The sequence below is a fragment of the Dermacentor andersoni genome, chromosome 10 (assembly GCF_023375885.2).
Source record: "Dermacentor andersoni chromosome 10, qqDerAnde1_hic_scaffold, whole genome shotgun sequence".
Taxonomy (NCBI): Eukaryota; Metazoa; Arthropoda; class Arachnida; order Ixodida; family Ixodidae; genus Dermacentor; species Dermacentor andersoni.
This window is the reverse complement of record NC_092823.1, coordinates 114,082,091-114,095,749: the sequence shown is the minus strand read 5'-3', so window position 1 is coordinate 114,095,749 and position 13,659 is coordinate 114,082,091. Positions and strand designations below refer to the sequence as shown.

Genomic DNA, 13,659 nt, shown 5'->3' with positions numbered 1-13,659 from the left:
ACAGAATAAATTTTCCCCTAAAATCGAAAAAACGGTAAGCCTATAGCCCATGAAAATATCATTTTTCCGACGAAATATAAAGTGTCCTGAAAGCGCTCGTTCTCTGCGTATCTCAGTCCCCGGGATTGCGCAGACGCTGTTTAACGCGATAAATAAACGTTTGGGCACAGAATAATTTTTACCCCAAAATCGAAAAAACGGTAAGCCTATAGCCCATGAAAATATCATTTTTCCGACGAGATATAAAGTGTCCTGAAAGCGCTCGTTCTCTGCGTATCTCAGTCCCCGGGATTGCGCAGACGCTGTTTAACGCGATAAATAAACGATTGGGCACAGAATAATTTTTCCCCTAAAATCGAAAAAACGGTAAGCCTATAGCCCATGAAAATATCATTTTTCCGACGAAAAATAAAGTGTCCCAAAAGCGCTCGTTCTCTGCGTATCTCAGTCCCCGGGATTGCGCAGACGCTGTTTAACGCGATAAATAAACGATTGGGCACAGAATAAATTTTCCCCTAAAATCGAAAAAAACGGTAAGCCTATAGCCCATGAAAATATCATTTTTCCGACGAAAAATAAAGTGTCCCAAAAGCGCTCGTTCTCTGCGTATCTCAGTCCCCGGGATTGCGCAGACGCTGTTTAACGCGATAAATAAACGATTGGGCACAGAATAAATTTTCCCCTAAAATCGAAAAAACGGTAAGCCTATAGCCCATGAAAATATCATTTTTCCGACGAAAAATAAAGTGTCCCAAAAGCGCTCGTTCTCTGCATATCTCAGTCACCGGGAATGCGCAGACGCTGTTTAACACGATAATTGAATCATTGGGCACAGAATAATTTTTCCCCCAAAATCGAAAAAACGGTAAGCCTATAGCCCATGAAAATATCATTTTTCCGACGAAAAATAAAGTGTCCCAAAAGCGCTCGTTCTCTGCATATCTCAGTCACCGGGAATGCGCAGACGCTGTTTAACGCGATAAATAAACGATTGGGCACAGAATAATTTTTCCCCCAAAATCGAAAAAACGGTAAGCCTATAGCCCATGAAAATATAATTTTTCCGACGAAATATAAAGTGTCCTGAAAGCGCTCGTTCTCTGCGTATCTCAGTCCCCGGGATTGCGCAGACGCTGTTTAACGCGATATATAAACGATTGGGCACAGAATAATTTTTCCCCCAAAATCGAAAAAACGGTAAGCCTATAAGCCCATGAAAATATCATTTTTCCGACGAAAAATAAAGTGTCCCAAAAGCGCTCGTTCTCTGCATATCTCAGTCACCGGGAATGCGCAGACGCTGTTTAACACGATAATTGAATCATTGGGCACAGAATAATTTTTCCCCAAAAATCGAAAAAACGGTAAGCCTATAGCCCATGAAAATATCATTTTTCCGACGAAATAGAAAGTGTCCTGAAAGCGCTCGTTCTCTGCGTATCTCAGTCCCCGGGATTGCGCAGACGCTGTTTAATGCGATAAATAAACGATTGGGCACAGAATAATTTTTCCCCAAAAATCGAAAAAACGGTAAGCCTATAGCCCATGAAAATATCATTTTTCCGACGAAATATAAAGTGTCCTGAAAGCGCTCGTTCTCTGCGTATCTCAGTCCCCGGGATTGCGCAGACGCTGTTTAACGCGATAAATAAACGATTGGGCACAGAATAATTTTTTCCCCAAAATCGAAAAAACGGTAAGCCTATAGCCCATGAAAATATCATTTTTCCGACGAAAAATAAAGTGTCCCAAAAGCGCTCGTTCTCTGCATATCTCAGTCACCGGGAATGCGCAGACGCTGTTTAACACGATAATTGAACCATTGGGCACAGAATAATTTTTCCCCCAAAATCGAAAAAACAGTAAGCCTATAGCCCATGAAAATATCATTTTTCCGACGAAAAATAAAGTGTCCCAAAAGCGCTCGTTCTCTGCATATCTCAGTCACCGGGATTGCGCAGACGCTGTTTAACACGATAATTGAACCATTGGGCACAGAATAATTTTTCCCCCAAAATCGAAAAAACGGTAAGCCTATAGCCCATGAAAATATCATTTTTCCGACGAAATATAAAGTGGCCTGAAAGCGCTCGTTCTCTGCGTATCTCAGTCCCCGGGATTGCGCAGACGCTGTTTAACGCGATAAATAAACGTTTGGGCACAGAATAATTTTTCCCCCAAAATCGAAAAAACGGTAAGCCTATAGCCCATGAAAATATCATTTTTCCGACGAAATATAAAGTGTCCCAAAAGCGCTCGTTCTCTGCATATCTCAGTCACCGGGAATGCGCAGACGCTGTTTAACACGATAATTGAACCATTGGGCACAGAATAATTTTTCCCCCAAAATCGAAATAACGGTAAGCCTATAGCCCATGAAAATATCATTTTTCCGACGAAATATAAAGTGTCCTGAAAGCGCTCGTTCTCTGCGTATCTCAGTCACCGGGAATGCGCAGACGCTGTTTCACGCGATAAATAAACGATTGGACACAGAATAAATTTTCCCCCAAAATCGAAAAAACAGTAAGCCTATAGCCCATGAAAATATCATTTTTCCGACGAAATATAGTGTCCTGAAAGCGCTCGTTCTCTGCGTGTCTCAGTCCCCGGGATTGCGCAGACGCTGTTTAACGCGATAAATAAACGATTGGACACAGAATAAATTTTCCCCCAAAATCGAAAAAACAGTAAGCCTATAGCCCATGAAAATATCATTTTTCCGACGAAATATAAAGTGTCCTGAAAGCGCTCATTCTCTGCGTATCTCAGTCACCGGGAATGCGCAGACGCTGTTTCACGCGATAAATAAACGATTGGACACAGAATAAATTTTCCCCCAAAATCGAAAAAACGGTAAGCCTATAGCCCATGAAAATATCATTTTTCCGACGAAAAATAAAGTGTCCCAAAAGCGCTCGTTCTCTGCATATCTCAGTCACCGGGAATGCGCAGACGCTGTTTAACACGATAATTGAACCATTGGGCACAGAATAATTTTTCCCCCAAAATCGAAAAAACGGTAAGCCTATAGCCCATGAAAATATCATTTTTCCGACGAAAAATAAAGTGTCCCGAAAGCGCTCGTTCTCTGCATATCTCAGTCCCCGGGAATGCGCAGACGCCGTTTAACGCGATAAATAAACGATTGGGCACAGAATAAATTTTCCCCTAAAATCGAAAAAACGGTAAGCCTATAGCCCATGAAAATATCATTTTTCCGACGAAAAATAAAGTGTCCCGAAAGCGCTCGTTCTCTGCATATCTCAGTCCCCGGGAATGCGCAGACGCTGTTTAACGCGATAAATAAACGATTGGGCACAGAATAAATTTTTTCCCAAAATCGAAAAAACGGTAAGCCTTTCACGCGATAAATAAACGATTGGGCACAGAATAATTTTTCCCCCAAAATCGAAAAAATGGTAAGCCTATAGCCCACGAAAATATCATTTTTCCGACGAAAAATAAAGTGTCCCAAAAGCGCTCGTTCTCTGTATATATCAGTCCCCGGGACTGCACAGACGCTGTTTCACGCGATAAATAAACGATTGGCCACAGAATAATTTTTCCCACAAAATTGAAAAAACGGTAAGCCTCTAGCCTATATGCATTTGTGAGAACCTGTTCCTAAGTGCAATGCTTAAAGCGTTTTGTGAGACCACGAAGCATCCTGTTCACTATTCAGCACCCAACGAATGGTTATACCTGTATGTGGTGATGTGGATTGTGCGGCCGTGACACAAATGAGTGGCAATGCGCCAAACGCATGAAGGTGTACATCACCATCTTCTTCAAGAAATCTCGTGGCCACCAAAACGGGAGCTGCGTGCGGCTAGAGAGCACCGAGAGAGAGAGAGAGAGAGATAGAGAGTAACTTTATTTGGTTCCTTCAAGGATTTAGCGTCTCGATGTCTCCGTCGTCTTCTTGGGCGCCGGCGACTTGGAGCCTCTTCCGGCAAGGGTGGGCCCCTATTCCAGGGCTCCACTGAGTCTAGCCACCTCACTAGCGTGCTGCACTAAGGCCCTTTGGGCCGTGCACCGAGCACCGAACAAACTTCTAGCCTCTGCATCTACGGCCGTGGAGCGATTCGGAGGGCAGCTCGTTAACCGGCGGTTCGAGTCGCGGGCTTGCTGTGACCAGCTGTCCGGCGGCCACGCGGACCTCGTGAGGCCTATGTCCCGCTCAGCGCAGCTTCTCACCCGGCGGCCTCGTGTCGTAGCGGCCTGGTGCCATATTTGATTTGAAGGCCTTTTGGCCAGCGGTGGTCGCAGCGCGTGAGCAAGTAGGCACCCGCCTGTGAACCAGATGATCCGATGTGCCCGTAGATCGCGGCAACCGTGGCTGTGTAACCACTGACCTGTACTGCAGCGGCTTGGTGTTCTGCCGGCCTGCTGTACGCTTCTAAATAAAATTATATCATGGGGTTTTACGTGCCAAAACCACGATCCGATTATGAAGCATGCCGTAGTGGCGGAATCTGGAATAACTTGGACGTAGCCTGGGGTTGTTTAACATGCACCGAAATCTAAGTACAGTGGTGTTTTCGCATTTCATCATCATCATCATCATCAGCCTGGTTACGCCCACTGCAGGGCAAAGGCCTCTCCCATACTTCTCCAACTACCCCGGTCATGTACTAATTGTGACCATGTTGACCCTCCAAACTTCCTAATCTCATCTGCCCACCTAACTTTCTGTCGCCCCCTGCTACGCTTCCCTTCCCTCGGAATCCAGTCCGTAACCCTTAATGACCATCGGTTATCTTCCCTCCTCATTACTTGTTCTGCCCATGTCCATTTCTTTTTCTTGGTTTCAACTAAGGTGTTATTAACGCGCGTTTGTTCCCTCACCCAATCTGCTCTTTTCTTAACCCTTAACGTTACACCTATCATTCTTCTTTCCATAGCTCGTTGCGTCGTCCTCAACTTAAGTGGAACCCTTTTCGTAAGCCTCCAGGTTACTGCCCCGTACGTGAGTACTGGTAAGACACAGCTGTTATACACTTTTTTCGCGTTTCGCCACCGTCGGAATGCGGCCGCCGTGGCCGCTGCTGTACGCTTCTACTGCCACCGAGTCGTGGTCCGGTACAAGCCATCTCGAGGGGTGCTGGACTTCAGATGCCTCGCAGAGCTCCCAGGTCGACAACCACCACGGCAACCATGACGGAACTCTGACGAGTAGGCCGGTCGATGTGTAATCGGGCGCGTCAGGGATTCCAGACGTGCCAGATTATTGCAATTATCATTGTTGTTTTTCGAGTATGTAAATTATCGCGTCTGTGCAATGTAGTCCGTGTTCTCCGTACAGAGCTTCTGACTGCCGTGTTAATAAGGATCCTGCAGGGCCCACATTATCTATCTTATCGCAACGTCCCATTTCTGAAACTTACATATGACGCGTCTTTATTTCAGATTCCAGAGCGGGACCATTGCAGAAGCAGTCAAGTGACCTGGTTGCACAGTTTTCTGGTGAATGGGCTTGTGCAATTCAGAGACAGACATATTTAAGTACCCTTACAAGGCTGTCATTATTTTTTGTTTGAGCCTACCATTTACCTACTATTACTGCATTTCCCAACAATGTTTCCAATTTCTGTTGTGTTTGTATCTTAATAGTTCAATAAAATTCGACAAAAATAACTGAAGTGATAATTTCTCCACAAAGTGCTCGCATTCTACAGTGAGAAGCCAACAAGGACACCGAAGAAAACATAGAGGAAGTTACTTGTACTTACCAACTGAATTAAAGAAATGAAAAATTAATGGCAATAAAAGTAGATGAAAAAACAACTTTCCGCCGGTGGGGATTAATCCCATGTCATCGCATTACGCGTGCGATGCGTAGGAATTGACAAAAGAACGCTGGCCGCAGACAAGCCATGCTGCTGCCGTCGTGGGGAAATCGTCGGCCCGTGTGTCGGCCCAATGCGGCCACGATGATTAAACCGGCTGTGATGACGCTGGCCCAGTGTAGTCGGCCAACCACCTGCCGGTGGTCGGCAAACAGACGGGCCACGTGCAAGAACCAAGCCCGGCCCAACCCAGGTGGCTGAGACCAAGCCGACTACTTATTCCATGGGCGTAGGCCTGACGTTTTTGGGCGTGCATATAAATGCTGGCCGTACATATATGATACTAGCGTCCGACCCAACGCAAGCATTATACAATCCTTGCATGAAAGATTGTAGACACGGCTCAATCAATGCCGCTTAGACGCAAAACCTTGTTTTTGATAGTTAAGAAAGCAGGCAAATGAAACACGCATGTCATTCACAAGCACACTTTTGGCAAAGCATATTGTCGTTGCCCAATTATCCTAGATCGCTATGGAAAGTGGCCAACGTGTTTTTCTTTGCGTTTCGGAGATTTATGGTGTCTAGAATTGCTAAGACGTATACTCGCAATATTCAAAGAGCAAATGTAAATGTCAGAAACGTCTTTAAAAAACAAGCACCACGCACACGCGCTGACGAACAAGCGAATAAAAAAAAAGGCAGGGTGGCGCCAGCAACTTTAGCAACGCATCGTGTGTACAAAAAAAAAAACTACATTTTGCACATTCGAGGTAGCGCCATTGGATCGGCACGGGTGCAACCGAACGTTTCGTGAAACGCTGGCATGCTGGACACACCGAGCGTGCAAGATGCCGAGGCAGTGTCTCGGTCCAAGGAATTGAAGTCCGCACGTTGCTTTCCGCCGGCGCAGAACGACAGGCACGCCCGTCGAAAGAACAGCTGCTTCGAAGAGAATCGATCGTCGTCGGAAGGCAAGGTCATTTCCATCCTGGACAAGAAGGCGTAGCGGATTGCCAAGGCCGTCGCGATGGCGTCGCCGAACTGTTCGTCGTCCAGCTGCCCGTGGAAGGCGAACGATGAGTTCGCGTAGCACTTCTTCAGCTCCTCGTAAGCGGCCATCGTTTGCTTCGACCACGACGCCGAGGCGACCGCCCCGTCAACGAGCAGTCGCAGCGCCTGTCGCGCCATCTGGACGCCCAGCAGCGCGATATTCGCGTAGCTGGCCTCTGGCACGTCGTCGAAAAACACCGGAGGCAGGGCGAACATGTACGGCACGGAGACCAAGTTCCGATTCGCGTCGGCCGAGAGCTCGGTCTCGTACCGGCCCACGTGGCCTCCGGAGAACGCCGGCTCGCGCGAGAACGAGTCGACGTCGTCGGCGATCCTCGTCCTCTTCATTACGGCCATCTTGTTGTAGATCCAGTGGCCCTTGCGCATGCCAAAAGCCGCGTCGAACCTGGATCCACCAACCTCGTTCTCGGAGAGGGAAGAGCGGGCGCCGAAGGCGGTGACTTGGAGGGCTCTCGCCCTGGCAACCGTGGCGCGTCTGTCCTCATCGGTCATCCACGCGCCCAGCACGTCGGCCTCGTCCCCGATCGCCGCCTTGAGGGCCGAGAAGTAGGTTTCCACGGTCTGTGCGGCTGTCGGCGATACGGACAGCACTTTCGTGAGCGATTCCGCGAAGAGGAGCCCGAAGGTGGTCCACGTATCCGCGTGGCAGACGTCCTCGACCAGCTTCCGGTCGTGCTCCGATCCCGAGGCGATCATGAAGTCGAGCTTCAGAAAGTTGGCCGCCAGCAAAGCTACGGGGTAGAAGACCCTCACTTGCGGCACTTGGCTGAGGAGCGCTGATCTTAGGTTGCGGCAGGTGTCGTTGTATCCCGCAGCGATGACCCTTGTGTCACTTGGCAGCTTTTCCAAGCCTTCGAAAGAGTTCGTCACTGTAATCCATTTTTGCGGCGGGAAATCTGCGCACTGGCTCGCGGAAATAGGCAGCGGTTTAGAACCGTAATTTTCCAGGCGTGCGATGCTATCGTCGAGAGAGAGGCAGTCCTCGATGACAGTGTCATTAACATCGTCGTGACCGATGGCTTTTAACACTGATTCGAGGTAGAGGCCACTGCTGCTGTCTTTACCGATGTTTCGGAAGCGTCCCTTGAAGGAGGCCACCCTGTGCACTTCGAATAGGGTGTAGTTGCCGTCCTTCGCAACAGTGACGTTGACCAGGCCATGAACGCGGTAAACATAAGAAAGGCGGAGCAAATGGGTGAATTCTTCGTCGGAGGTCATGTTCAGCCACAAGTGAGGCTTTATGTCCGTCACCTGGGAAGAAAAAATGAGCGTAGTGTTAATTCCTTTGACAGCGTAGAATCCATTAGCACACAAAATACTTATTTTCTATGTCGCCTACGACGGCAAAGCTATTTCTGCGATGTCGAAATTTGTATCGCTTTGCGCATGTGGAGTACAAAACTGCTTGCAGCCACTATATTCGATCTCTATACTCTATGGCCGCTCTGGTGGATCAATAATTAAAATGAAGCACAAGAGTACGCTCCCACGTCTAAAGTTACCACCAAGCATCTCGAATTTAGCGGCATAGTCCCGATCCTTGAGTAAATGTCCCGAGTTCCGACTTAACCCAGTCGGGGACGGCTAAATATTCTTTTTTCTTTTTTTTTTACAAAATAACAATCAATTAGCTAGATGGCTTTAATGCCTATCAGCCCGATTGCACATTCTTCAATTTTGTCTTTCTTTGCATTGTCCCATTAAGGCGCTTTAGTTCTTTCGTGGTTCTAGTTCCGTGCTAGGCCTTAGCCGTTCAAAGTAATTCAGTAGGCACTGGCATCCGAATTAGTCAGGCAAGAACTGCATCTTTCAGGTGGTAAGGGCTGAAAACATTTGTGCAACTCTGTTGCACTCACAAACTGGCGGCTCCTCATGTCTGGCTGCTAAGAAAAGAAAATATTATGGGGTTTTACGTGCAAAAACCACTTTCTGATTATGAGGCGCGGCGTAGTGGAGGACTCCGAAAATTTCGGCCACCTGGGGTTCTTTAACGTGCAGCTAAATCTACGGCTGTTTTCGCATTTCGCCCCCCATCGAAATGCGGCCGCCATGGCCGGGATGTGGCTGCTAAGAGGTGCGCATAAGTTCTTTTTTTTGCTTTTCGTTGAATAGGCTGGAAGTCTCTGCGGTGATTAAGCTTTCACGTGACCTGAGCGTTGCCACGTAATGCTTTAACGTCCGCCAGAACGAGTCACCCGAAACGACTACGCGACGATAGGTTGCCCTATTTCAGATTCTACTAATGCGACAAACAACTATATTTTCCCAGGGTCCCGCCGTCACCTTGAAGAGTTCGTCCAAGATTTCCCCAAGGCTCCGCTTTTCGTACAAGTAGGCGACGCAGCCGTGGTAGTAGTGGGAAACGTAATCGGCAGGTTCCTTCCAATCGTGTCGCGCCATCATCTTCCGGTGCCTCAGGGCAGTGTAGTTGCGAAGCACATCCGCCATGAATGACGACGGTGGCGGCGCTGGCGTCGGCGACGACTCGTCTCGGATCCAGCGGCCGCAAACGTGATGGTAAAAGTCGCGGCAAGGTGCCACGCGCTTGTCCACTATGGCGTCCATGTATTCCAGCACCTGCATGGAGCGAATTTTATTAAATTAATTCAATTATCGGGTTTTACGTGCCAAAACCACTTTCGGATTACGAGGCACGCCGTAGTGGAGGACTCCGGAAATTTCGACCACCTGGGGTTCTTTAACATGCACCTAAATCTAAGTACACGGGTATTTTCGCATTACACTTCCATCGAAATGCGGCCGCCGTGGCCGGGATTCGATCCCGCGACCTCGTGCTCAGCAGCCCAACACCATAGCCACTGCGCAACCACGGCGGGTCGAATTTTATTCAGTTGTATATGAGATACCGTAAATTCCGCAAGCATACGGTTTCCCACACAGCTGACTTGCCCCAACCAAGATGGCCGCGTTCCAGCTAGCAGCAATGGTAAACCCGAGACGCGCGTTTTCGAAGCTTGGATGGTGCGAAGGAGGGAAGGCAGCAGGAATAGTGTCAGCAGCCTTCGTGTTGAGACCTTAATTATCATTCTAAGCCGAGGTTCGCGATCGTGGTTAATGGGACACTAAAGACAAATATTAAGAGGAAGCTTTAGCTCGGGCCCAACTCCGACGCGGCCTATTCAAATACATGTAAAACGCAAAACCCTTTTTCTGAGATAATTCCTGGACTGATTTTAATGAAATGTTTTGCATTTGAAAGAGAAAGTTAAATTCTAGTGACTGTTGGAAGCGGAATTTCGATTTCGAGCCTGAATTTTCTTAAAACGATTTTCAAATATTTGACCGTTTGAAAAAGATAGGAGCACGAAGTTTACAAATTCATAGCTCTGCATCAAGAACTGATATCGCGGTTTTGTAAACGGAGTCCATTAGACCATTAAAAGCGGACAAATTCGATATGTAATTTTACATCTTACGTGAATTTGTTACGTTGGTTACAAGGGTTTTGCAAAAGTTGTATTTCCCTATTATTACATTTTTTTTTATTCATGTGTAACATATCAATTTTGTTAACTTTCGCTGTACTATTAGAAACAATTCACAGAATCGTATTATCATTTTTCGTTGTTGAGTTACAGAGTTGTAAACTTGATAGTTTCCTTCTTGAAAATTCTGAATTTTTGCCAATTTTTAATAAAAAATTGACGACCTAACTCGAAAATTAGAAACCAACGGTCACTACATTTTAAGTTTTTCTCTTAAATGCAACACACCCCGTCAAATTTGGTGCAGTGGTTGCCGAGAAAAACGAATTCTCCTTTTACATGTATTTAGATAGGAGCACCCGAGCTAAAGCTTCCTCTTAAGTCAAGCTAAAGTGATGGATTAGTGCTCGAGAATCTCTAAGGTGTAAATATTATCGCGAGCAGAGCCTTAGTAATCGAGAAATTGAGGTAAATGCAGAACACGATTAGAGACTCCCCCGGGACATTCAAGTACTTGCTCGATGACAAAGGCACTCCTCACTTAAATTCTGTGACTAGCACTCTACTCTTTATAAAAAACATCATTATATTGCATTATAACACGACAGAAAATGCTAGTTATCCAGTTCGATTTCAGTTTTAGAAAATGAAGAACTCATTGACATTACCCTTGACAACGACGCGGACACTCGACAGATTTTGTTTTCGCTTGACTCCGCGCAGCCCGCGCTTTCGCGTTTCGCAAGTTTCGCTATCGCGTAGTGCTGTGCTGGTGTTGCTGGCTCCCAAAAATCGCACAGACTGCATTTGAGTAGCATAGAATTGCATTTCCATCCTATGTCGCGCGATGCCCGAACGGTTCACGCCACTTGACCAAAAGCAGCTTCAGCGGCGAATCCACCGCTCTGCCGTGGCTCGGTTTCTCCATGGCCGGTCGTTCGCGTTTTGCGCAAAATACCGTACCGCCGTCTGTCGGGCGCCATTCTACTCACCGACGGCCACAGAGGGCGGTGACGGCGTACGCAGCGTCACCACTCCGCAGGTTGGGTGGCGGGAGATTCGAATTTTGAAAGAAGTATTCAGACCCTACAGATGCAAATGTCTCGCAAACTAGGTCTTTTCTTGGCACGAAACAAGCGTTGCGAGGATTCTGGAACGGTATGTAAACACTCCGCGTCGACTTAGTATTTGCCTTTAGTGTCCATTTAAGTCAAACGAGGTATGTGGAGAAACGCACCTGCAAAACTTCGCGTATACCCTATTGAACTTTATTGTGTGTAAATGCATGCACACAAATATATAGATACTTTCCGGAAACCAATAGAATTGTTCAAGGATCCCGTTCTATTGTAACTAAACATTTTCAGTGGCAGTTGTAACAAACAAACTGGAACTAACGCACCAAATAACACAATAACGATTGAAGAGACAGACATACAATATAAAGCGGGGAACTGAGCTAATCGGTGTCCCTTTATTTTTATTTTTTTAACTGTGCTGAGTGAAATTATTCACTTACAGCGCATGCATGGACGAGGGACAAGAAAGGACGACGAAGGCAAGCGCTTGTCCCTTGTCTATGTATGCGCTGTAAGTGACGATTGATACCATAGAATACCAACTAGCCTGTACCCAAACCTTGCTTCTGAAATTAATCACCGGCAACTAACTACCATGTGCCAAGGCACTGAGCATGATCTCAGAAGCAGCACGTCATCGAGTGCACTCGCCCAAATGCAAGTCCGCTGTTCCTAGAAAACGATCCTAAACGAACATAGACGGACGATAAGGCTTCGGTAACAAAGCGTTGTACCCGTAGAAAAAGAAACGATAAACTATTAAGAGCGCAAGCCCTGGGTTTTGCTACGATGCCTATCTGCTAGTGCACCGAGCGGCAGGCTTAGATTAGTGGAGCGCTCGACCGGCTATCGCTATCCCTGCCTGAGATACACGCTTATGCGGACCTCTGACATGCCCACGTTGCCTAACGTCGGTTGTTTCGGATTGCCAATTTTCCCTTTGAACCAAAAACCAATCAAAGAAATTTCGGTTTTGCTCCGAAAGAAAATAACAAATAACGTTTCGGTTACGTTTTCGTTCCGGTCGAAGATATCTTTATTGTTCGATTTTCATTTTTGTTTTCGTTCCGTTCGACACATTGGACACACCAGAGAGGACGAGAAAGCGTAAACTACCAACTGGTTTTTTCAGTTAGTTCTAAAACCAGGTGGTAGTTTTATCTCTCTCTTCCTGTCATGTGTGTCTATTTGCATTAGCTGATGGTGACTTATCAATGCGAAAGCATCATAGCTGCTCCCGGACCACCGAATGGCCATTGCAGTGATACCGTAAGCATTTACCTTGGGAAATAAAAAGAATTATGGGGTTTTACGCGCCAGAACCACCACGACCTGATTATGAGGCACGCCGTAGTGAGGGAGGGGAAGTTGCTCCGGATCATTTGGACCACCTTTGGTTCTTTAGCCTGCACCTAAATCTAAGTGCACGAGGGTTTTCGCATTTCGCCCCCATCGAAATGCGGCCGCCGTGGCTGGGAATTTTGGGACTTTCATCCGTTCACCGGAGTTTTTAGTGACTATTCTGAAATGAAAGAAAGGTTTGCGGGGCCATGATGCTGCCGAAACTGCTGACTCATGAGCCAAAGTTGCAACTTCGGAAGACGGCGATGAATTATTGTAACGTAACCGGCGACGAAAGTTGGGTTTGCGAATACGACATCGAGCTGAAGTCGCTGAAGAGCAAGGAGTGGACGGAAGACCGAAAAAGGCGCAAAACAACAAAGCAAAAAAGCAGAGTCGTGCAGATCGCGTTTTTCGTTTTTTTTCTTTTTACTGCCATGAAATCGTCCACCACGAAGTTGTACCTGAATATCAAACTCTTAGTGCCTCTTTCTACGTAGAGGTCCCGAAGTGTCCGAGAGATCGATCGTTTGAGGAGAGTGCGACCAAATTTCTCGGAAAAAAGTTGTCCTGGATCCTGCATCACGCTAATGCCATTGCGTACCCTGCATTGACGATGCGCGAATTTTTTGTCACGCAGTTCCATCACTGTGCTGGGACACCATCCATACATGCAGAATTTGATCCCCCGGCAATTTTTTACCCCACTGTTCCCAACTTGTTGCCAATTCCAAGAGAAGGGAAGCGTAGCAGGGGGCGGCAGAAAGTTAGGTGGACGGACGAGATTAAGAAGTTTGCAGGGACAACATGGCCACAGTTAGCACATGACCGGGGTAGTTGGAGAAGTATGGGAGAAGCCTTTGCCCTGCAGTGGGCGTAGCCAGGCTGATTATGATGATGATGCCAACTTGTGCTACAGCGGAGGAA

General features: G+C 47.0%; 1 protein-coding gene across 1 annotated transcript; it reads right to left on the bottom strand.

The window, feature by feature from the left end:
• Positions 1-6,220: 6,220 nt before the first annotated feature.
• LOC126544741 (uncharacterized) lies at positions 6,221-9,567 on the bottom strand. The gene is made up of 2 exons (XM_050192202.3): positions 9,150-9,567; positions 6,221-8,117 (listed from the first exon to the last, which is right to left on the bottom strand). Exons 1-2 carry the CDS (start codon positions 9,447-9,449, stop codon positions 6,546-6,548), a joined length of 1,872 nt encoding a protein of 623 aa, XP_050048159.2. The 5' UTR covers positions 9,450-9,567; the 3' UTR covers positions 6,221-6,545.
• Positions 9,568-13,659: the final 4,092 nt, after the last annotated feature.

Coding starts and splice junctions, on each gene's coding strand:
- LOC126544741 (XM_050192202.3), bottom strand. CDS start 9,449: ATGCAGGTGCTGGAATACATGGACGCCATAGTGGACAAGCGCGTGGCA. Junction 8,118..9,149: donor TCTTGGACGAACTCTTCAAG/GTGACGGCGGGA, acceptor TTTTCTTCCCAG/GTGACGGACATAAAGCCTCA.